Source organism: Mustela lutreola, chromosome 8 (genome assembly GCF_030435805.1).
Source record: "Mustela lutreola isolate mMusLut2 chromosome 8, mMusLut2.pri, whole genome shotgun sequence".
NCBI lineage: Eukaryota > Metazoa > Chordata > Mammalia > Carnivora > Mustelidae > Mustela > Mustela lutreola.
Genome location: NC_081297.1, coordinates 105,522,707 through 105,546,803, shown reverse-complemented (window position 1 = coordinate 105,546,803; position 24,097 = coordinate 105,522,707). Strand labels below are relative to the sequence as shown.

Here is a 24,097-nt window from a genome sequence, read left to right as displayed (position 1 = left end):
GCCAGATGGAAGAGATACATACAGCAAAATATGGGGAAAGGCACTTCTTCCATACCTTCTCCATGGGAGCCACTCTCCCCAAATCTCCATGTGTTCACCAACCTGGAAGCTCTCTGAATCCCATCCTTTTGGATTTTCATGGAAGCTTCATTACATAGACACGATTGATTAAATCATTGGCCATTGGTGGTTGAACTCAATCTCTAGTCCCCTCCCCTCCCAGGAGATCAAGGGCAGGGTCAGGGCTTGGGGTAGGGGATAGAAGGGGGTGGGAGGGTGGGGGGAGTACACAGAAAGCTCCAACCCTCTAATCACAGGGTTGGCTCCCCTGGCAATCAGCTTCCATCCTTAGGTGACCTAGGGATCTCCCCAAAGTCATTCATTAACATAGAAACTCACACCTACATGGTTTTCATCACTTGGGAAATTCCAAGGGTTTTAAGAACTCTGTCGGGAATGGGGAACAAGAACAAATACATATTTCTTATTATAAATCATAATACCACACTTTCCAAGAATTCATCTAAAACATTGAGAATTGGTTAGTTAACCATTATTTAATCTAGCTTCTCATTTAATGTAATAGACTTTCTTTGGTACCCAAGACATCTGATGAAGTGAATCTTCCTTAGGTTAAGCCCAATTCTGTCTCCCTGAATAATCTGCCAATTGGTCTTTCTTCTCTAAAAAAGTAATTTGGTTCATCCTGTGACAGCCTTTCAATTGCTATTAAATGAAACCCAAGTTTTAATCATAGCTCCTCATTTTTGATCTTAGGGATTCGCTTCTCACTCTGACTCTCAGTTTATCTGCAGAATAGCAAGTCCTGCTTTGCTTATGTCATAGGGCCATTAGGAAAGGGGGAAAAGACAGCAATCATTTATTAAACATCTGCTCCATTCCAGGTGCTGCGATGAGAGATTTAATACACTGAGCTATTAATACTTCCAGTCATATGAGGCTGATGATATTTTCTCATTTGAGTGAGAACAAAGTAGAGGCTAAGAAAAATTAAATATTTTGCCCAATTATAATACAAGTAGTAATAGAAGTAGGATTTGAATGCAGGTTTGACTAGTGGCAAATCCCTGGGCTTAACCATTCTATTTGGACTGCTATGACTTGGTACTTAAGAAAGCACTTAATAAATTTCAATTATTCAGAATTTTCAAGTGTCTTCTTGAGCTTTCTTTTCTCTGGGGGAAACATTCTCAGGCTTTTCTTTTTAAAGATTTTATTTTTAAGTTCTCTCTACACAGTACAATGTGGGGCTCAAACTTACAAGCCCAACCAAGGTCAAAAGTTGCATGCTCTACCTATGGAACTGGCCGGGCACCCCTGTTCTTAATTTGATGAGCTATCATTTCCCTATCCCATATCATTAGATTCCCTGTCCTCATGGATTAGGATGGTTTTTTGTTTTGTTTCCTTTCTTTCTTTTTTGTGAAAACAAGAGGTAGTACTGACTGCAGGTTTTTAACATTCTACTTAAAATGTGGTAAGAAAGGGAATTCATGTCTTAATGTGGCTAGAGTTGGAAAACCCAGGTTGCACAATGCTTCTCCAGCGTATCACATTCATTTTCTTCTAGTTTCTTCATCCAGACAAGCTAAAGCTTTGTTATCAACCTCCCCAACAAGCTTCGAGGATCAGACATGCTGGAACTTGGGTTTGAGATGAATGAGTCAGTGTCGAATCTGAGTCCAGCATCTTTAGAAATGTTCATAAAGGGGGTCACTAAAGTGGGGTATGGTTACAGAGCCTGACTTGCAAGGAAATGCCACCCAAGGCTAACTATATTTTCGGGCCTCTGAGACCTAAGAAAGAAAATTGTCAGTGTTTAGTGGCTTGGAGGGGAATGGTCTCTTTCATCTACATAGTTCAACTGTAAAATACAATTTCCAAATACTGAAGAGCATGAATGAAGCCAGTGGGATCACAGGGAGCCCCGTCTATTTCTTGGGGACTTATTCTTTTGTTGGCGAAGGGGCCCCTGAGCTACATGTAGTGATAAGATAAAGAAAAAGAGCAAGACACTTATTTTTTTCAGTTGTTGAAGCTTTTCAGGTTCTAAATAAGCAGGCTGTTGCTAATTTTATTACTTTTTACTACCTTGTTTTTCCACTTTTGGCCAAAACAAAATGATGCTTTCTGTTTTGAATGAGAATGATTCTCTCTAGTAACCATTCTAAGAAAAAATTATGTGCAGTAACAGCCACCTAATATATTTGTATATTAAAATGTCATCTAACATGATTTGTTGTGGGCGACATAGGAAGAGGAAAACTAAAGATGATGAGTTTTTCTGATGGAACTAGTTGAATGCTAAAGCAAAGGTAACTCCTTTTTGAATAGTATTTTAGTTTAAAGGTGCCTTTCCAGAGAGAACCTTTCTTAAGCTCTGTGTCGCAAATAACATGCTAGTCACTCCTGCCACGCTCTTCAAGCTTCCTTTCCTCCATTCATGTTTCTGTCACGTATTTCCTTGTGTAGATTTGCTTATTGTCTCTCTCTCCTTCACGAGTGCAAATTCCAGACCATGTTTTGCATAGAAACCCCCAAGTATAGAACACTGCCTGTATACGAGGCATATAGTATTTGTTGAATGAATGAATGAATCCATTTTGAAAACGTAAAGTTAACCACTTACTCTAGGCTAGCCCACCAGTTTACAGTCTTTTGGTTTTTGTTTTCGTTGTTCTGTCTGTTGAGCTTATTATAGCCTTTCTTCTTCTCACTGTAGGTTTGTTTATTATTGGATGTAATTCCAGCCGTTCTGACTTACTGTAATACAGTGCAGAGCATTGATCAGACACTTAACAAAGCAGTGTTTGCTGTGAGGTGTATTATAACCAGGTTTTGCTAATAAAGGAATAGAGTTTGTGGATTTTTAAAGAAATGCATTAGAGTGGATTTTTTCCCCCTTTAAAAAAGTTACATCACTGACTTGTGCTTTCTTGAGTGGGATAGAAAGAGGTGGGCTGTCAGGACTCGTTCCTAACTTTAGGTACCCAAAAGCAAGTATGTTGAGAAGGAGGACTGAGATTCATTGTTCTAGAAGCAACTTTTGTATCCACTATCTGGGGTCAGAGGAAGGAGATCGTGTTAGAGCCCTTGTTTCAGCTGAAGACAAACCAAGGGCGGCCGGCACAGTAGACATCCTGGGATGCCTGTTAACTCGGTTAGGTTGAAGCATATGGTTCTAGCTGATGAGTGGGTGATGATCTCAGTGCCAGCTACCCTGAGGGTGCTCAGTAAGTATGGGTCCTCTTAACAATAATGCTGGGCCTCCAACCAGACTTGACAGTTTCATTTTGTGACCTGTATGGGGACAGCAGGAATCACTGCTGAAGCTGCGAGGGTTTGGCACAAGATGTTAGGAAAATCATTTCTTTTCTTATGTTTTGGGGGATGGGAGCTGAAGGGGAACAGTGCATTTCTTTGTGCCCTGAGAATTGCATGTCCTTAGAAAACTTCGTTTTGGCCTTGACATGGTCATGAAATATGGTTTTGTTAAAGGAAGAATTTATAGAAAACTCATGTTCATGTTGAATAATTTTAAGATTGATTTGTTATTTATATATTTCTTTCTAGTTGCAGAGTTTTTTTTTTTCTTTTTATGTTGCAAAAGAAATAGGTTCTGGCTATGAAATCCAAACCCTCACTGGGGACAATAAACTTTACCAAGTCATTTGCATTGACAAAATGGCTTATTAGTCCTACTTAACACAATCCAGGAGTTGGTAAAGATATTTTGGTTTGTTCTTGTGACGTGTTTACTTCTTATGGTAAGTTCAAAGTACCTAAAATATTGAGGTGAAAATACTTCAACAGCAAATGTACTTATACATTAGAAATAAAAAACACTTAGGAGACCATATATTTGTCTGTGGGCTCAAAAAGAGCTGAAGATACTTTGTTTTATAGTCACACATTTTATTACAAATTTCTTTTATTTTGTACCCAATAGAAAAGCAAGTTTGGAATCTATTTACAAGTACTATACATTTACACATATTATATACAGTTAATGAATTTAAAGAAAATGGGCGGAGAAACACAATATATACGGAAGAATATGCCACTGTACATGGTTTATTATCATGGTCCTTAGTGTTACTGAATCTTTATTGTAGTAATAAATACAGTTCTATATTTACACATCTTATAAAACATCTCATAAATGTATTTTTTTCAATTCCAAGTTAAAACATCTGATCAAAATAAACATGCTTATATAAAAATAAATCTACCTAACAGTCTTTTGATTTGGATGTACTGAAGCTAATGTAGTATAATAGAAGATACAAATTAATCCTTTGACCTTTAGTATTTAATAATTTTGCTTCTTAAAATACTTCACACATGTATTACATATGGAATAAGCACAGAAGTCATGTTCCTGACATCACGTGGGTTGGTCCAGAGACAACACAGCTAAAACCAAGCTAAATAAACAGGATATGTTACCAAATCCCTGTTGAGTCCAAAGTGGTTTCAGACACTGTTGCTAGAACTACTAGAGACACACATGTGTGAAGTGATTATGCCTGTGCATTTAATTTATGTCGGTCTGCATTTGATCATTTCCTAAAGATGCACATTAGTTTGAATCGACTGAAAAGACCTCCTGCAAGAAGTGTGCACTCACCTGAAAACAACACAACAACAACAACAAAACAAACAAACAAAAAAACCCCAAAACCTCCCAGGTTGCTCACCATCTTTTCTAGGTATATCCATTGCCAGCAACGGACTTTTCTTCTGAGTGCTGGACAGCAAGGAGTTAACAATGAATTAGACAAAGCAAACTTCACTTCTACATGATTGCCTTCATGCCAATTTAAGAGTTTAAGTTTATTTTCCTTTCAAAATACTTGTAGGCAGTTTTACTTCACTGAAGTGGAACCATCTCATGCTGGTACATAAAAATCTGGCATGTCTAGAAAGGATGTGAATCTAACTAGGAATGCCCTACATTATCCATTCAGGAGGGGACTGGTGACTGGAAGGATCCTTTGTGAGGAAAGGTGAAGGAAGGCTAAAACATCCACATGGTCATTAAAATGAAATCCTACTGGTCACAGCCTCAACTTCGTCATGTAGGCCATTTAGAACTCTATTTTCCAAACATCTCACCATTTTTTTAAGGGGTTTTCAGGTTTAAAACCTCTTTTGTAAGTGAGTAGTTCTGCCTCTCTCCCCAAATAATTAGATTGGTGAGTTGAAAAAGAATCCGGTTGAAATCATGGAGAATCTTTTTTTGAACATTTCAAATCTGTTTTTTAAAAATCTGGGCATACCTAAATAGTGTGACTGATCTCTTATATCTGAATGAGTTATACAAGCAGCAGTTAGACTTACTTTTCACTCTCCAGTATCAACAGGTTTTCAGCTTTTTCCACACTGAGAGATACCAAAAACAAAGTTTCCACCAGTCATTCTTAGTTATTGCTCTGATGTTCCCACTCTCATGTTTTTGGGTTTTCAATGTTTAAAAACTTTTTCTCCCACAGGTGATTTAGAGACATGGGACAAATGCCACAGATGAAAGGTGACAGCTTTCGGTCACCGGGTAAGCTGGTGGTGACACGGAATTGGAAGGCAGGTCGTAGGCGATGCTGGCGCTGGTGAAGGTTACCAAGGCTTGGGTTGAGTCACAGGACTGCTTCTCGACATCATCAGAGTTAACAGACATCAGGCTTGGGTTTCTCGATCTGGTCCAGAAGTGGGATTGTTTTCCCAGGCTCCCCAGATCTTCCTTAAAATGGGGATTGAAGAGGATGTAGAGAAGGGGATTGAGGCAGGCAGGAAGCGGGACAATCACCAGGAGGATAAACTTAATTACTTCAGGGCTGATAAAGGTGAGGTTTAGTAAGGAGGAGAAGGACAGGAAGGCCACGGGACAGTAAAGGATACAGTTGGTGAAGAGCAAGAGAGCAATGTGCTTCACCATAGAACAGTCCCACATGTTCTCTAGGTCTCCCTTTTCCAAATTGCAGTAGAGCTTGGTGTAGGCAATGGTCATCACCAGGAAGCAAAGAGAGTTGAGCAAGACAAGCGCAACCATGTAGCCCGTGGTGCTGGGATCGCCAAAGGGCAGGGGGAGGCAGAGCGGGGAGGCGCTGAACTCACTGCCCCCTAGCAGCGGAACTGTGGCGATGGTCAAGGCCAGCACCGCGCAGAGCAGAATGACTGCTTTCAGACAGGAGAAAGGAGTTTTCCTTTCAAATTTTGTAGAGCATCTCACAGAGAAGCCACGCTCCAGGGCCGCCAGAGTGAGCAGGAAAACAGATGATTCCGAAGCAAAAATGGACAAAAACCCGACGACTTGACAACCGACCCCCTGTTCCCACCACGCCCCATGCTGGGCAAAGCTGCCAAAAGTGAATGCATCCACACCTGCCAGCACAGCGCTGGAGACCCCCATGAGCATGTTCACAGCTGCTATTAACCCAATTAACAGTTTTATGGAGGAAATGTACAGAGGGGCTCTGAACACGGTCGAGGTCACCAAGGCATTGCAAGTAAGCGCCAAAATGGCGATGGTCCACACTCCAATTCTGATCAGCCAACTGCCAAACAGGTACTCACAGAGTTTGAAGGGGCCTAGAAGTCCAAGGAAGAAAAAGACGGGTATCAAATCAGGGTTCACAACTTCTGCCACATTACCTTTTTGTTTCTCTTCTAAGGACGCCGAGAGAAAGGCCAGTCACAGCCAGAGTAGCACACAGTTCCCCTGTGGAGTGTTCTACTTTCTTTAACTACTGTGAAAACATGAACAGCAGGTGCTCATGTTTTGAACCTAAACACACAGAAATGGAGATGGGGAATTTCAATCACTTGATTATGTTCCCCCAAATACAGTGGAGTTGGGGCCAGGTGAAAAGCCAGATCTCCTGGGCTTTTCATTATGTAGTTTTTCAGAATTCTTCAAAAATGTTCTGGAAGCAGAAAAAGAAAATCCCAGGGAAATACTCCATAATATTAGAAGGGGAAGTATGGGTATGATGAGAGTGCATTTCATGGAAATTTCATCTTAGGTTTGATGTTTGAGAGTAACAGAATCCTACTGCTGAAAATAAAGTATCAACCCTTCTCCGCTGCATTCCACCCTGCACCCAACTCCCATGCCCCGAGCTGGCCCATCCTGTTCCTGGGAATGGGACAATTACATGAAGTCAGTCTACACCTTTTTACTTGTCTGTATAAACAATTATTTGCTTTAATCAAATAGCTATTTAGGAAAGAGGAAATTTTATTTTAAGATTTTATTTATTTGACAGACAGAGATCACAAGTAGGCAGAGAGGCCGGCAGAGAGGGAGAGAAGAGGAAGCCGGCTCGCCGCTGAGCAGAGAGCCACCCAGGTGCCCCGGAAATTTAAAAAAATAAATGATTACATGAAGCAAGACTTCTATGTACTAGTTAAGGCTAGATTGCTGATATCATTTAAAAATTGCCTATATAGGGGCTCCTGGGTGGCTCAGTGGGTTAAAGCTTCTGCCTTCGGCTCAGGTCATGATCCTGGGGTCCTGGGATCAAGCCCTGCATCAGGCTCTCTGCTCAGCGGGGAGCCTGCTTCCCCCTCTCTCTCTGCCTGCTTGTGATCTCTGTCTGTCAAATAAAGGAATAAAATCTTTTAAAAAAATTGCCTATATAAGGCATCTGGGTAGCCCCATTGGTTAACTGGACTCATGGTTTTGGCTCAAGTCATGACCTCAAGGTCATGGGATAGAGCCCTGAGTCATCAACGTCGCTCAGCAGGGAGTCTGCTCGAGAATCTTTCCCTCCCCATCTGTTCCTCGAGAACTCCCCATCCCCCCACCCACAGCCTGTGCATGCTCCCCCACTCAGGTAAATAAAACATTAAAAATAAATACATAAACACATAAATAAAATCTTTTAAAAAACTGCATGTGCTTGATTGGTTCTTCAGTTTTCATTAATCTTAATCGAGTCTTTCACAGAAACCCTGTCTATGAGGGGGGGACCAACTCTAGAGAATGGACATTTCTATTTTAAAGGTCCCCACAGGGAGGGATATAAGAGCCTCAAAGGCAGCACAGATTTTGCTTTGAAGGGTGACCAGTATGTCACTGATGGCCTCAGAGTCAGCGTGCGTCCGGACAGCCCAATTGTGCACCCTTCTCACCTGGGGAAGGTGAACACTGCACCGAATGAAGGACTTTCAGGTCTTCCTCAAAGTCCAGCAGGAAATCTTCAAGATCCCGCTCATCTGCAGGAATGAGAGGCCCTGGAATGAGGTTCTGTCTCTCCTTCCTGGGGATCACATCCCAGGACCACATCCTCAAGACATGAAAGGTCACAAAGGGAACTGAAGCCCAGACGTGCCACTTTTTCTTGAGCTCCGGCTTTCTGGCAATGTATTATAAAGTTGCTTTTGGATGTTCTACTTGAGCCACTATGTGACATAGTATTCCAGATGAAGTGGGGGTGAGGAAGGGTAACCCCAGGCTCCGGGCCATGACACTTTAGCTCTCTTATTCTGTCCTTGTTCCCTGCCGCTCAGGATGGTCCCAAATTGCACTGACCTAAGCTGGAGAGAGGCTGTGGGCCTCTCTTTATCCAATTTTCTAGCTTAGATAGCTGGAGAGCCCAGGTTCTGGGCTGTGTTCTCTGAGCACGAGAAGAACAGTAAGTTTCTATCTTTCCTGGAGATTCTGCTTAACAAAGCACAAATAAAGTTACCGCTTAGTGCTCAGTGTAGCACCTATTTATGAAACAGGAGTTTAGTGACCTAACATACAGAATTACTGCCCGTAAAAAACATGAATTCCCTGAAGAACTTTGTCTTTCTTGTCCATTATGTTCCTCCTGGTCCATAGTAGGCACTAATTTTTTTTTTTTCCCTGAGTGAATGAGTATAGTAGAAATTAACATGGATGAAGCAGCGAGAGCAAAAACTAAGGGAAAAACAAGAGCCAGATACATGCTGTGACCTCAAACAAAAAAGCCAAAGCTAACATATCAGCTCTTGAAACTCATGTGTGTACATACAGAGATGGTAAGTTAACAGTCAGACAGACAGAATCACACTTGCCTGGGAATCAACAAATCATTAGGGCCCAAAGGAAGAGAAGCCAGTCTGCTTAGACTTTGTGCAAACTTGCAGGGTTGGCAGGGAAAGGCAACTGGGGGCTGCCATGGCGTCTCCTCATTACCACAGGTGTGGTTTCAGGGGCATTGCTGTCAGTTTAAGTAAGGTCTTACTTCAAGGAAAGCCAAGTGCTTTACAGACATTATCTCATTTCACCTTCCTGACAGATACCTCTATGGAGGGCGGGGTGGGAGGAGTGAATGTTTTAGAATTAGTTGGATGAGAATTGGGATTCTTCAGCCCTTCTGCAGACATACGGAAGCATCTAAATGCCTGTACTGGCTACTCCTCTCAGGTCCTAAGACTAAAAGAGGATTTTGTCTTCTGGAGAAAACCACTCAGAAACACGTTTTTTAAAAAAAAGATATCCATAAGGATGAGGCCCTTTTTAAAAGCTTATGGAAATATTAACATCAATATTAAGAATTACCCCCGAGGACAATCTATGCCACGGGGGATTGAATTGTAAATAAAAGTATGAAGGAATCACTTACAGAAAAGATGAACTTTTAGAACGAATCCTAAGGGATATTTCTCTTTCTCTGGGAGTCTTTAAGTAGTGAGATTGATGGCCATCTTGCTGGGGCTGGTTACATAGGGACTTGTCTGGAGTTCAGATGACTTGTTTGATGACTTTTCAAGACCCTTCTAGATACAATATCGTCACTGTGACATAGCAAGTCTTACCTTGAACTTGAAACATTCCAGCATCTTTCTTATGCAGGTCATCTGTACTGCTGTTGTCCTCTTTATTCCATTGATTAGATATTTTATAGACATTCTCACACACTCCAAATGCACAACACTGGTAAGCATAAGGCATTTCTATAACCCTTTAAATGAACGAAATCAAACAAAAAACACATACTTAAAGACACAGGTTGTTGAAGGTAGTGTTCATGTTTTTTCACTCAATAATTCTGTCTTTGGATCTTAGCCTTAATTAAGAAACTAAAGTATTAACTGTGCACAAAGGTGTTCATTACTGTACTATTTATAGTAACAATGGAGTTGCCATGAAATGCTGATAATTGCTGAGGTTGAGTGATGCATATATTATATTATTTTCTCTACTTTCGTGCTTGAAAATTTCCATAATAGGGAAGTTAAAAAAATGACTGCTAGGAAAATTGTAGCACCATTAAAAAGTGCTTATGGTATGACATAATGTAAAGTAATGAAAACATGATGTAAGTTCGTATATGTACCATAGTTCTAATGATTAAAAATACACTGGAAACAAAGTCTAAAAGGAAATAAAATAAAAAGTTATTTAGGGGGTATTTTTAGATTTTTACTCTCTTTTACTTTCCAAACTCTCTTTTGGGGTTATGGTTTTAAAAGTATATGGAATGTCCTGTGGTTTAAAAAATACATATACATATGTATATACCCATACACATACCTACATGCATATATATGTATATACACACACATATATATATACACACACACATATATATATACATATATATGTATATATATACACATATATTTTTAATAGTAATAAGCATAACAGATTTTAAAGAGCATTACTTCCTCAAAGAAATATGAATTTAGTACATTTTATTAGAACATATAACAAGCTAGATAAAATTAAAAACGTAAGCAGTTTTTAACTATAATAATATTATCACGTTATTTAATTACGTGTCCTAGTTTATCTCATGGATCAATGGTTTTCAAACTCTTCCCGTGAACACTAGGATTCTGGAGGAATCTTTGAGGAAGAAAGGAAATGTGATCAGGAAGACAAAGTCTCCCCCTTCAGGGTTTGTCGTAACAATGCCCTAGGGGTGGGGGACTTGAGGGCATGAAATGCAATTCAAGAGTCCCATGACCTCATAAATTTTGAAAACTACTATAACATGTCTATTATTTCGCATGACCACAAATGTATCTTATTAGTTTTAATGACAAACTCACTTGAGTTCTGGAAAGTTTTCAGATGATATCAAGCTCTGTAAGGCATGATTTCCTGTTAATTTTAAGTGAGTTAAACCATGTAACCCCGTTACAGGAAAAGACGACAGGCGGTTGGAGGATAGGTCCCTGTAAAACATCAAACAACAATTGGCTTTTGGTCTGTGTTTGCAGAAAGCATCGATGTTTAAAAAAAAAAGGCAACCTTTTAGGTTTAGCTTCTGATCATTTTACGACTTAAAATCAGAATTGCAGCGGAGACTTGTTTCAATCACATCCAAATTGTAATTTCTACATTCAGCTTCATTTTGCCAGGTGGGGACATCAAAAATCAGTGGAAGGAGGTGCTGAAGCTAATTTAAAAAGTGATATTGTGATATTGAATGGATTAAGTTGGGCAGGAGGGGGAAGACGCTGTAGGGTTTATTCTCTTTCCTCCCCTTAACTCTGTCTGACCAGCAAATTCTCCTTTGACAAGGGAGAGGGAGAGGAAGGTGTAAGATGCAGAGGGGAGGTGGCATGGGGTGGGGGACAGGACAGCAAAGTTTTCTCTCATGGCAAATATGGAATGAAAACGCTTTGGAACTGAAATGACATCTTATTCTACCCCACCTGATTGCTCAGCTAAAATGGAAAATTTCACCTCAATAACCAGAACCAGCTGTCGTCCAGATCTTCAATTACACATGTCAGCCCCCCCCGCCACCCCCTGTGGCCATGGAAGGGCGGGGTATGTGGGGGCTCCTCTCTGGTCTGACTCAGCTCCAATGTCCAGAGCACTAACGGCTGGGCAATTCATGCACACGGCAATTCATGCACTTCAGCAAAACCAACATTTTAAAAAAATTTTTTATAAACATATAATATATTTTTATCTCCAGGGGTACAGGTCTGTGAATCGCCAGGTGTACACACTTCACAGCACTCACCATAGCACATACCCTCCCCAATGTCCATAACCCTACCCCCCTTCTTCCAACCCCCCTCCCCCCAGCAACCCTCAGTTTGTTTTGTGAGATTAAGAGTCACTTATGAAAACCAACATTTTTGATGAATTTAGGTGGCCCCCCAATTATTTAAAATATGCCATAAACAAGTCACGAAAATACTCACAGCTTTCTTAGAGATGGCAAAGTGGAAAACGCATTGGGATGAATGATGGCAATTTTGTTCCAGGCTAAATTCCTATTAAAAAAATAATAATGAGGCAAGTGAGAAGATTATATATTAAAAAAAAAAAAAAGATTGTGTGAAGTTTTACCACATATATTCCTTAAAACTTAACTTCCATTCAGGACATAGCAATAAACTTATCAAATCAGCTTTCAGATAAAGGTATTAGTATTATCTGAAAGGTATTTTTCAGATAAAGGTTGTTTTAAAACAAGTTTGATTTAAAGAGGGAACTTTAAATCAAACTTGTTTTAAAACAATCAAGGAAAAATCATGCAAGTGGATATTTTAGATTTTATTCTCTGCTAAAATGTTGACTAAAACATGACCGTGAAATTTTATAGGGGCACTTCTGAGATGAGCAGAGGTGGAGGAGGAGTTAAGACGCAGGACTTCTGAGGGTCCTCCTCTGACGAACTGGAAGTGGGTAAAATGTCCTGCATATGTAATGAAACTCAAAAATGCTTTCTGTACATTGTCGGGTAGGTCAGGCCGCAAGAGAAACACTGAGAAGTATTAAAGAAAAAATCCCCAGTAAAGGAGATGCACACTTAAATTCTTAACTGCAAAATAAATAAAAAAGCGGCTAATATGTTGAAAATAAAATCCTTTAATAACAAAGAAAACCTACAATCTACGGAGAAATAAGATTAACTCAACACACACACACACACACACACACACACACTGAAATGTAGATGATTCAGCAAGAATAGGACTTCCACATCTCACAAAAGGTGCAATGAACTTAAAATTTGTCCTTTCAGAATACCTGACTAATAAATGTAATGGAAGTATAGACAACTGAGGAAATTGAAAGGAATTTGGGTCACCTTTTCTCTAGCACAGAGGAGTGATTTATTTAGGATACTGGGCCTCCTGAGTTACCTTGGATAAATGGTTTTCACAGAATATTTATATTCTCATTTGAAAGGCTCCCTACACTGGATGAAACTGGAAGCTTTTTATTTTGATCCCTCACAGATCCCAGGACAGAAAACAGTTTTGGCTAACAAGGGGAGGAAATAGCAGGGAAGGAGTGGGGAAGCTCAAAACGGGGATTCAGTAAATTGAGTGAGGAGGCTGTCTCCTCCTGAGCTGCTCCTAACGTCTCTGTCCCTCGAGGGGAGCAGGTCCTACCACCTGTCCAAGTCTCTGGTGCCTTCAGCTGGAACATGGGTGCCCCCCAGTGAGCCTCACAGAGCAAAATATCAGGAATGCAGGCTGAGTCCGGTCATGGGTCCCTATAGCACTTTGGCGAGTTTTCGAGTAAATATGGGAGAATTTGTATGTTCAAAGGACTGTAATTCCTCTCCTGCTTGTACACCTGTGTGCTGGAGTCCTCCCAGCAGCCCCCAAGGAGCCATTTCTGCTCTCCAGCTCTGTTCCGTGCCTGGGGCTGACCCTGCAGGTGGCTCCCTCCTGGTCGCAGCTGGATTCCCAGTGGAAGCCCAGGAGAGAGAACTTAGGCACTGGTCCTCCTTCTCTGCTTGGGAATCTTGTCTCTGGTGGCAGCTACACACTTTTTCAACCGCGGCCTCCCTTCTCTGTGTCTCTGTAGCCTCAGCCTTGGCCACATGGTTGGTTTCTGCCTACCTATGCCTCACTTGCTCTCATAACCGTCAGCACAACTCTAAGAGGTGGGTGTTGTCATTAGCCCCATTTTACTGGTGAGGAGTGACGCACAGAGCAGTAAGGGACTTGCTCCAAATCACAGAATCATCTCAGGAGCTGGGATTCGAACTCGAGCTGACTGACATCAGAGTCCCTATCTTTTGCTCAGAACATGTTCGAAATTCTTAAGTAAATAATGAGAGAGCCACTGCACTAGACCCTCAGGGTGGGGGGGATGATAAAAATGTTCTTGTCATTTTTGGGTAGGGCAGTGCCGAGGGTTGAGTCCTGCGGCAGGGAGTGTGCAAAATGCATCAGAGTGGCATGGGCTCATGGCAGGAGATCTTGTTCTTATAAGCGCCCAGGCAGGGGGACGTCGAGAGTGGGGAGGAACCCAATGGGCAGCGAGAACACGGGAGCTAACCACCATATGTCAGAGGCCTAGGAACGCGTGTGTGAGAGTCAGGAGGTTGTACTATGAGGTTGGTGTCAGATTTGGTTTTTTTTTTTTTTAAAGATTTTATTTATTTATTTGATGCAGAGAGAGATCACAAGTAGGCAGAGAGGCAGGCAGAGAGAGAGGAAGGGAAGCAGGCTCCCCGCTGAGCAGACAGCCCCATGCGGGACTCGATCCCAGGACCCTGGGATCATGACCTGAGCTGAAGGCAGAGGCCCTAACCCACTGAGCCACCCAGGCACCCCTGGAGTCAGATTGTGAAGTTCGGTGCTGGGAAGTCTAGTCTCAAACTTGAAGACAATAGGAGACTAACGAGATTCTTGAAGCAGGGAAGCACCATGATTAGATTTCTGTTTGAGAAAGATTCTCTTCAGAGAATGGGATGAGTGAGTGGAGACAGACGGTGGAAAGGTTGGTTAGGACGATGCTGGTGGCAATCCACAGGAGTCATTCCGTGGGCCTGTGGCAGAAGAGTGGATGAACTGGAGGTGGCAGAGTTTGGTGGGTGACAGATGTGAAGTCTAACGGGTCGGAGGAATCAGGGAGACTTAGACATGGAGCCTTCTGGGTCTGTGTCTCATTCTTCTGGTGTCGTTAGAGGTCAGTCTTTCATTTTGTGTGTATATGAAAAAAATATATATAGATATTTCTGGTGAAAACATTTAAGTTCTACTCTCTTAGCAAATTTCAATGACATAATAGAGTATTATCAACTATATCAGCCTTTTACAGGGAAACTGACTTTTGGAAACAGCCAGAACTCCAACTGGGTGAAAAAGTCAGGTAATGAAGTTAGGTAATGTATTTTTGTTTTACATTTACTAAAAAAAAGTAGAAGAACTTCATAAGCTGATACCAAAAATAAGGAAAGGGCAATATATTTAAATTCAGAACAAGGTAGTTTTCAAGGTAAGTTTTTAGGAGGAGATGATTCTTAAGGGTAAATTTAAAATGTTTTGAAGAGTGGTATTATTTTACTATGATATAGTCTCTTAAGTATTAAGAAAAACTTTAAGGAGTGCCTGTGTGGCTCAGTCAGTTAAGCACCAATGCTTGATTCTGGCTCAGGTCATGATCTCAGGGTCGTGGCACTGAGCCCTGCCTCGGGCTCTACGCTCAGTGGGAAGTCTGCTTGAGATTCTTTCTCCCTCTCCCTCTGCCCCTCCCACCCCTCTGTCTCTCAAATAAAAAAATAAATCTTAAAAGAAAAGAAAAGAAAAACTTTAGGAAAAGAGTAGTATTGAACAACATATACCAGAGTTTAAGCATTACATACTGTCATCATTCATCAAAATTACATTGAAATTTGGTTTCAAGATGAAAAAGATCTGTCACAGAAAGCAATCTGTTATCAAGTTTTTTTTTTTTTTTTTTAAATTTATGGCTGGTATATGGTGTTTTCACTCATAAAATGGAACTAGATACCATATTTACAATTCTTAGTCATCTGATCGACAGAAGCCTTTTTCAGGGCGTCTGTGCTCAAACCTTAGTGTATTTGTTAAAATGGCGATCGTCAGGATCCAACTCAGAGATTCTAACTCATGAAGCCCGTGAGGACCCGAAGCCAGCATTCCTTGCAGTGGCCCCCAGAGGATTCGTAAGCTCTCTGAGACACAGACTGAGAACCGCTGACCCAGGAAAAACGAACGGGCAGGAAGTATTGTGCAGTCGTCCCATTTCTGTGTGGAAAACGATCCCTACCCATTCCAGGCTGCTGACAGAAACATGTTTCATAGGCAAGTCAACAGCTTGGCCTCCTTCTTTATCCAAATTCCGTGTCAGAGAGCAGATGGCAAATTTACTACTTTTGAATATATTCCCGAAAATCACCATGAGCGAGAGATTTGCCTTTTCACAGCAAAAACAGGCACACAGGTTCAACAGTACCCGTATACAGCAGAAAGAAAATACCAGGGTAGAGAGTGCTCTGTGGAGGGGAAGGCGCTGGGAGGCAGTACTCACAGAGTTCGGAGGCTAAGCAACTGCTGGAAAGTGTCAACTTTAATTTCATAGATTTCATTATGTCGCAGGTCTCTGAAATGACAGAGTTCCAAAGATTGGTTTCAAAGATTAGTCTTCAGAGATCTTGTACCTGCCCTCAATCAAAGGAACACATGAAGTGTGACTACCAAGTGACTGATGAAAAATTTTTTGTTTTGCTTAAAGAAGAACATTCCAATTTATATACTGGAGTGTTGCCTCTCTTTTGAAGCAACAAGTTCCTCTGGGTGGGCGTAAGACTGTATTCCGAATGTCAGCCTCGTTCAGTCACCTGGCTCTGCCTTCCGGGCCCTTCTAAAATTCTCTGAGGGTGTTCAAGACTGTCAAATCCTTACCTTTTAAAAACAGATTTGCCTTTCTTTTTCTCTCTTAATCGCCCAAAGGCATTCAAAGAAAAACGAAGTGGGAAAAGATAGATGGTTAATATCGTTTTGATCAAAACCAAAGTATGACTTTAAAGCAGTAAGACTCATGTTTTGTGGAGGCAATTTTAAGAAAGGAATGTTCAAATGTTTCCTGCCTAAGTGTCATCAACGGCATCTCGAATATGAAGAACACGGTACCCCCTCTAAGGATGGCTGCTGTGAAACAAACAAACCCCTCCCATATTTACAAGTAAAACTCCTCATTGGATATGTAAGTTTAGAAAAATCCCCAAAGCTCCAGTAACACTGAAGTTCTATTAGAACACCAAGTTTGGGGTGGAAAAAGCACAACAAATGCTTCAGTGACAGTACAGTGTATAGTAAAATAATATTATCTATGTTTCCCAGCTCAATAGCCATCGTACACAGTCACACTTTGTGTGTATGAGAAGGGAAAGCACCAAATGTCTCCCCAGTGAACCACGGGGGCAAGCAAACCAGTGACCCCTGGAAATGTGAGTTTTGGCTCTTGTTTTTTGTTAAGTGACTTAGAGACTCTGATAGACATACATTTTCTGAAGCTTTTGGCAGACTGAAAAACTGGGTAAATCTTCCAGCAGGTTGTAAGATAGATCTCTGGAAAACAGTAGGTACAAAAGGGAAAATCTGTTACATATTAATCCTAAGGAAACATGCTTTGCTCTCCTTTCCCCTCCAAGATGATATATCTCCCAAAGGCAGACTCTGAATGTTTCCCCAGCCCCGACATGGAGCAGGTATTCGCAGGCATTATTGGATTAAGCATAGATCCAAACATTTACTGAAATGTAGCTGTTGTGCTTCTTTAATTGATTTAAATAATTTACTTAGTGAATTTATTTATATTTTGTTAGTGATGATCTCCAATGTCCTAGCTATTATCTCACTGAAATGAGTACAAATTAAATTAAATAATTGTGCCTCTCTAAGAGCTGCTATATCTCTACAGCTAAGAGAATCATTGTTGGTTCTTTTCTAATCAACTAAAAAAAAAAAAAAAACCAACAACAATTCAAAACATAGCACTAACTTTGAAATCAATCACGGCAAGGGGGAAAAAAAAATCTAAGAAAGTCTTCAGCCAAAACTCAACAAATTACAGAATAACAAAAACATCTGGACATATTTATAGTATAATATAACTAATCTAAAACAAGCCATGGTAATTTGCAGAAAGCTTAAAAAAAGAAAGCTGGTAGATAAAGTAACATAGATACTTAAAAAAATATCTTGTCTCATGTTTAAAAAGTTATCAGCTAATCAGCTAACAACACACTTTCATGCCTGATTCTAATTCTTAAAACCAGATCACTACTATGCAACTGGAAAATCCATACTGCTTTCTAAGAGGCTTTTAAATTATTTTGTTCTTGTCATTGAGCACTCCATTCTACATTTTTTGAATGAATGGAATTTATATAGAAAGACAGTTCATTTACTACACATATATAATGTAGATGAAGCTGTTTGCAAACACAAATTTGTAGTTTATACTAGAGGCTTGAAAGACTAAACCAAACCAAACCAAACCAAAAACGAAAAAACCCCAAACCATACCCCACACCTGGGCACAAATATACCTGGTCAACAAAATGGTGTGAATTTTTTAAAAAAGAGTGTATGTGAGAAAATGGACATACATATCGTCACAGCTGGTAATAATTTGGTTCACTTGTTCTCACAGACTGCAAGGAGACAAATCCTTCTGTGTACCTCTTAGTAGAAGATACAGAACACCTTCGACACAAAGACAGAGGGGCACTTGTGCCTACTTTCTACCTAGTGATTTTCATTGCTACTTTCTACCTAGTGATTTTCATTTCATTTCATTCATCAAGCACTTCTTAAATATAGACATCATGTTTACAGCTTTCCCTAAATTATTTCATTGAATGCTTGTGGTCACCTTATGAGTAAGACACTGATTATCATCATACGATGTGAAATAATTTTCTTCAGATCACCAGCTACTTAGTGGGGATATTGGATTCCCAATATCATTCCCATGAAAGTGAAGAACCTGGGGCACAATTTCAACAGTGAAGTTTCCCCATGTAACAGGCACTCCGTGGATGATTCAGTCAAAGGGGGGTGGGGGGTGGGGAGCTCACAGATCTGTGCATCCAGAACATAAATTAGATTGTAGTAGAGCTTGGCACTCCGAGTTCTACTCTCAACTTCAACTGATTCTTCATCTTGGTTGATACACTGGCCAAACATTATGCCTTTTTTCAGTTCTCTCTTTAAAGGAGAAGATACTCGTTCTGCTGAACTGGCATGGTGTCGTGAAGAACAAATCGAAGTTAGAGGTTGAAGGGCTTTGAAACTGACAAGCTCCTGTGGTTAATGTATCTGTGTTCTTTCAGACCTTTCAAGTTTCAAATGGAGAAAAGAAGAGCTTGAAGAGAGAGTAATGGTCCAAGGGAAGTGAGAAAGAAGTTGATAAGAGCTAACGCTGCCTGAGAGTTTACAATGTTCCAGGTGTGTGTATAAGCGTTTGACATGTAGTAACTCACTTAATCCTCATGATGATCCTCTGGAGGAAGTGGCTGTATCTCTATTTTATAGATTGGGAGATGGAGCCCCAGAGGGGATAAATAACTTGCTCAAGGTATCTTGCTGGTATATAGGGAGACTAGATTTGAACCAGAAACACAGACCCCCAGAGCCTTTGCTCTTAACCAATTTGCCAGTCAGCCTCCATTTATGCAGTTCTAGCTCTGGCTGGTTTACCATTTTCCATGTCACATATTGGAGACAGATGCAGTTTAAATACTGGCTTCTTATGTACTGGTCACAGCATGTGAAATCCTAGTCATGTCATCAAGCCAGTTTCCTCGAAGAATGAAGATAATTATACCTGGACGTGGTAGGTGGAATTCTAAGATGGTGCCCAAGATTTCTCCCACCTGGTATACATCCACTTTCTTCTGGTTATCCAATCAAACTGCCTGTATTTGAATTTGGATTCTGCTACTTTCTTGCAGCGTGACTTCTAAAAATGTACTTCACTTCCGTAATTCTCAGTTTTCCCATCTGTATCCACACCTCATACGGCAATGTAGAGTGAAGAAGAGACTTACTCCATATTCCCCCCCGCCTCTATGCATGAATGACTGACCCCGAGGCTCTCATGGGGTGTTCGTACAACCCCATATACTGAACAACTGAAGTCTGAAGTGGCCAGGGTGCTGGGGATGGAAGGAAGCAGAATTATTGTGGCAGACATTCCCATCCTTCCACTTAACATTCGTAGTGCTGCTTGTAGTTCTGCCATGAGGTGAAGCCTGTCGTGAAAGTACAGGCATTCAACTGACACAGATGTCTCCCATGAGAGAACGGAGCCATGGCCGGAGACTAAGGGTTCATTCATTAAGTTGCCACAATGCATGAGAGGACGATAATACGGTTGGGAGTTGAGGGAGAAGGCTGCAAATGGAAGGTCAAAACAAGGCTCTGCTCTTCAAATCCCTATAAGCTACTTTTCAGAAAGGAAAAGGCAGAGGGAAAAAAAAAAGCTTGAAGTCACTAGAATTCACATATGCAAGCATTTGAGCCACTAGTTGGAAACATTACAACATGGCACCTACCAACTATACCAGAAGAAGGGTCACCTTTGTCAAGATCTGTATGGGTCTGATAACTTAATTTTTTGTTTTGGCAACCATATTGGGTTTTTGATTCATTACATAATTTTTTTCTGCTCTGGAAAGCCTTGAGGGGGGAAACGAAGCTATCTAGGCTTGTTCATATCCTTTTTCTGACAGGAAACGAGTGCCAGTTGAAACTCTAACGGGAGACTGATTGGACCTTGGGAACAAAGGGTGCGCTGCCACCATTACCAGGGTCACATCAGAGAGCCACTTCCCCGGCCCACGGGGGCTAGGGAGCACCGACCTTTTGTAGCCCTACAAGGAAAAAAACTTTCTCCCCTTTTCAAGGATTATTGAAAGAACGCCTGCCATTTCGCTCTTAAATGGAAGTTGCCTGTTTACACAACGTCACTGCCTTCCTGATACGCACAGCACTTGCAGATTAGGTAACTGATCACAGGCGGTTTGAGGAAGAGATGAGATCTGGGCTCCAGTTAAAGTCCTGTTGAAATACAAACCAGACATAATTCTTTTATTCAGGCATCATACAGTACATATTTTTATTCACTGGCTTTAAGATTGGTCAGGCTTCTAGGGCAGTGCGTGTTCTGCGCAAAGTCAAGAGCCTATTCAAGTACTTACAGACTCTCCAGGCTCGCAGTTCCAGTTAAATCAGGAAATACAGTTATTTGTGAGGCACCATTCAGAGTCCTAGAAGGAGGGGTACATGAGTACTATTGGAAGAAGATTCCAGAAAGGGGTCATTTTCGTGCCATTTTCAAAGCACTTTAACTTAAAATATTCATTTGGTTTATACAGGACCCCTGCAAGGGGAAATGGATCTGTAAGAGAAAAACCTACAGTGTCCTTAGTTCAGGTAAATGTTGAAAAGCAGATCTTCCAACAAGCTGGATGGGGTTGTCATAGAAATGTCTGAAAAAAATCCAAACACCACTGTCTTAGTATAAAAGCTCAAGGACAAATGAATACCTGTTCAAAATTCCAACAAATACATTAAATGTATGTAATCTTGATTGTACTATATTGTATAATATTCCTGGTTACTTGGTAAAACACGAAAGAAATGTTTTGACTCCCGAGGAGACTTTAAAAAAAAAAAAAAGGATTTTATTTATTTTTTTGTCAGAGAGAGAGATGGGGGCAGGGTGGAGGGATAGCAGGCAGAGGGAAAAGCAGGCTCCTCGCTGAGCAAGGATCCCAACACAGCACTTCATCCCAGGACTGTGGGATCCTGACCTGAGCCAAAGGCAGATGCCTAACCAACTGAGCCACCCAGGTGCCCCAGGAGGAGACTTCCGGTAAGAAATCCATACTATATAAAAATGAAAATTTTTTTGACAGCAAGGCAGATATAAGATATAAGATATAAGAACAGATACTAAGGAGAAAAGCAAGTGAACAGATTGTAGGTATATCTAAAAAGCTTCCTCTGCCTTCAACATCTGTGGCATATCCATCAAGTGGCAAAAAGGTAATTCAAGGTCCTGGCAATTGCATCATTAAATAAATAAAGAAAGATGAAGTTCTACAGGTACACATGAAGGTTAGATCCTTGAGTCAAATCTTATCATAACATACATGAAGGACTCTTCCAATTAGTTGAGAGGAAATTTGCTATTTTGCTTTTTTGGTAACATTAGATTTCTAAAAAAGTTAAATACTGCTTTAAATGATGAGGCATTATTAGAACTTAAATATTTTGTTTTACAGATGTTTTCAATGGAATGGTATTTGAACTGTCTGGTCAATGAAGCCCTTCAAATAGTTCTTAGTGGAGAAGACATCCCAGTTCACTGAAATTCAACAAATACTTATTGGTGTTACTGCACTCAAAGTATGAGACTAGGGACTGTGGGGGTTCATAGACTGAGTCATTAAGGAAGCCATCATTACGATCTCTTACATGCCTGACATTATGCTAGATTCTGGGAGTTTGAAGAAGATGGACACAATGTCCCCGCCCTAAAGAAGCTTGGAATCAGTTGGGATAGAACAAGTGAGTGACAGCCTAACACTTTCTGGCTGATAAAGCTCTTTCACGTATGCAGCTCAATGGACCCACTCAACAGCTTGAAAAGCCCCACAGCTTTTAAATTTTAAATTATCCACAGCACAGATACTTAGATACATTTATCTCATTTTGGGGGGAGGTAAGTAAGGCTCTAATACTTTGGTAAATTCAGTAACTCCCAGAGCTTCACTTTTCTAATTTGTCAAACTGGGATAATAAATCTGAGTTGTAGGTTTCATGTACAAATTAAAAGAGCTCATGCTTGTGTAACATCTGGCTGGGATCTGGATTAGATCCATCATCCATAAAAACCCAAGTCCCCTTCTGTCCTCCTGCCCTCTTCCCTTGGATTAGAACACTGATAAGAGAAAGAGCTAGAGCTAGAATATAGGTCTTATGATTAAAAAATGGAGAGTTTTTCCATAATATCACACTGTCCCTTATCTATGTCATATGCCTGTATGTGTGTGTGTGTGTGTGTATATATATATATATATATATAAAATTATGTTCACATACATATATGTATACGTAAGTACACTGGGCAGATAGGAATTCCTATGCTTGTGTATGTAAGTTTCACAAATAAAGAGTTATAGGGTTCTCAGGAAATTTTCTTGTGAGGTCAAGAAAAACTTCATGTAATGTCATTGGAAAGGGGCCCTGGGACACAGAATTTCAATAAGCATCGTGAGAGATGGACTTGTAGGAGCAAAGGCAATACAAAGTTTTGTTCTATGAATACAGGTTAGTCAATCTGGGTTATGGCATCGGGTGACTGAGGAGAGCTGTGGAGAACTGGTCAGAAGATGAGGCGAGAGGCAACCCTGCATCTCCGTATGATCCACAGCAAGATGTTGACGAGTTGGATGTTCTGCCTCCACCCTCCCGTGACGGAGGCAGGGGATGAGCCTTCCATCGGCAGGAATGCTGAGGCAGTGGCTAGCAGAGGCGGGTGGCAGTGGGCTTGAGAAGCAGTTACGAGGACGATGGGGACCACAGAGGGAGAAATGGAGGCTGGGTGGCCAGTGGGACAGGGGAAGCATTCACAGAAGCTGGGAACTGGGGATCTGCCAGGGGGTGGCAGGGACTGATGAGAGAGAAACAGGCAGAAGCAAGAGGAGGAGAGTTTCAGGGAGAAAATAGCGAATAGCAATAAAATACTGGACAGAAGCACTTATAAATTTGGGGGGCTGTTAGTCCTTTCTCAAGTGGTATTAGCATATCAAAAGAGTGATTAAAAAAAAGAGAGAGAAAACAAAACCAACCCCAGTCTTGTGGCTCTAAGGAAAAAGAAGCAAAGGCAAAGCAATTTGCCAACTTTTAGTATGTAAATACTCTCTAATGAGGCCTAATGTTTGTTGGCAATAAACTTTAAAACCCTTAGTTTGCCAACATACTGTCAATCTATTTCAGAAACGATGAATGGTATTTTTTTTTTTTTCAGTTGTCAGGGCTGACTGGGATTCCAGCTCATTTGTGACACTACTACACGGTTCCAGAAAGCCTCTTAATCAAGTTGGCACAGGATGAATATCTGCCAAGAAATGCTCTGACGGTCAAGTTCAACAGTTATCCTTACTCTCCTGCAGATTTGAGACCCCTCCTGCAAGACTTCAGGCCAGTACTGTTCTCCCAGTCTGCCAGGTCTTTTATCGAAGAACATCCTAACACCTGTTTTCATCTTCCGGTGCATCTACATGGGATTGGTTTTCTGTTTGTGCTAAATGTGAGACACATAACTCATTAGTTATATGCCTTAGCTGTAACTCTATTG

At 40.9% G+C, this 24,097-nt stretch overlaps 1 protein-coding gene across 3 annotated transcripts in view; it reads right to left on the bottom strand.

Moving 5' to 3' along the window:
- Nucleotides 1–3,887: 3,887 nt before the first annotated feature.
- LGR5 (leucine rich repeat containing G protein-coupled receptor 5) overlaps nucleotides 3,888–24,097 on the bottom strand; it is a 123,040-nt gene continuing 102,830 nt past the window's right edge. For 2 of the 3 annotated variants that reach the window (XM_059186327.1, XM_059186328.1), the window contains 10 exons: nucleotides 21,150–21,221; nucleotides 20,931–20,999; nucleotides 20,719–20,790; nucleotides 17,227–17,292; nucleotides 16,253–16,324; nucleotides 12,157–12,228; nucleotides 11,047–11,172; nucleotides 9,808–9,953; nucleotides 8,155–8,238; nucleotides 3,888–6,609 (listed from right to left, as the gene is read on the bottom strand). In XM_059186327.1, the coding sequence (XP_059042310.1) occupies nucleotides 5,522–6,609; nucleotides 8,155–8,238; nucleotides 9,808–9,953; nucleotides 11,047–11,172; nucleotides 12,157–12,228; nucleotides 16,253–16,324; nucleotides 17,227–17,292; nucleotides 20,719–20,790; nucleotides 20,931–20,999; nucleotides 21,150–21,221 (1,867 nt within the window). In that variant the 3' untranslated portion in view covers nucleotides 3,888–5,521. The remainder of the gene's footprint in view (nucleotides 6,610–8,154; nucleotides 8,239–9,807; nucleotides 9,954–11,046; nucleotides 11,173–12,156; nucleotides 12,229–16,252; nucleotides 16,325–17,226; nucleotides 17,293–20,718; nucleotides 20,791–20,930; nucleotides 21,000–21,149; nucleotides 21,222–24,097) is intronic. The other variant, XM_059186329.1, reaches the window with a different exon arrangement.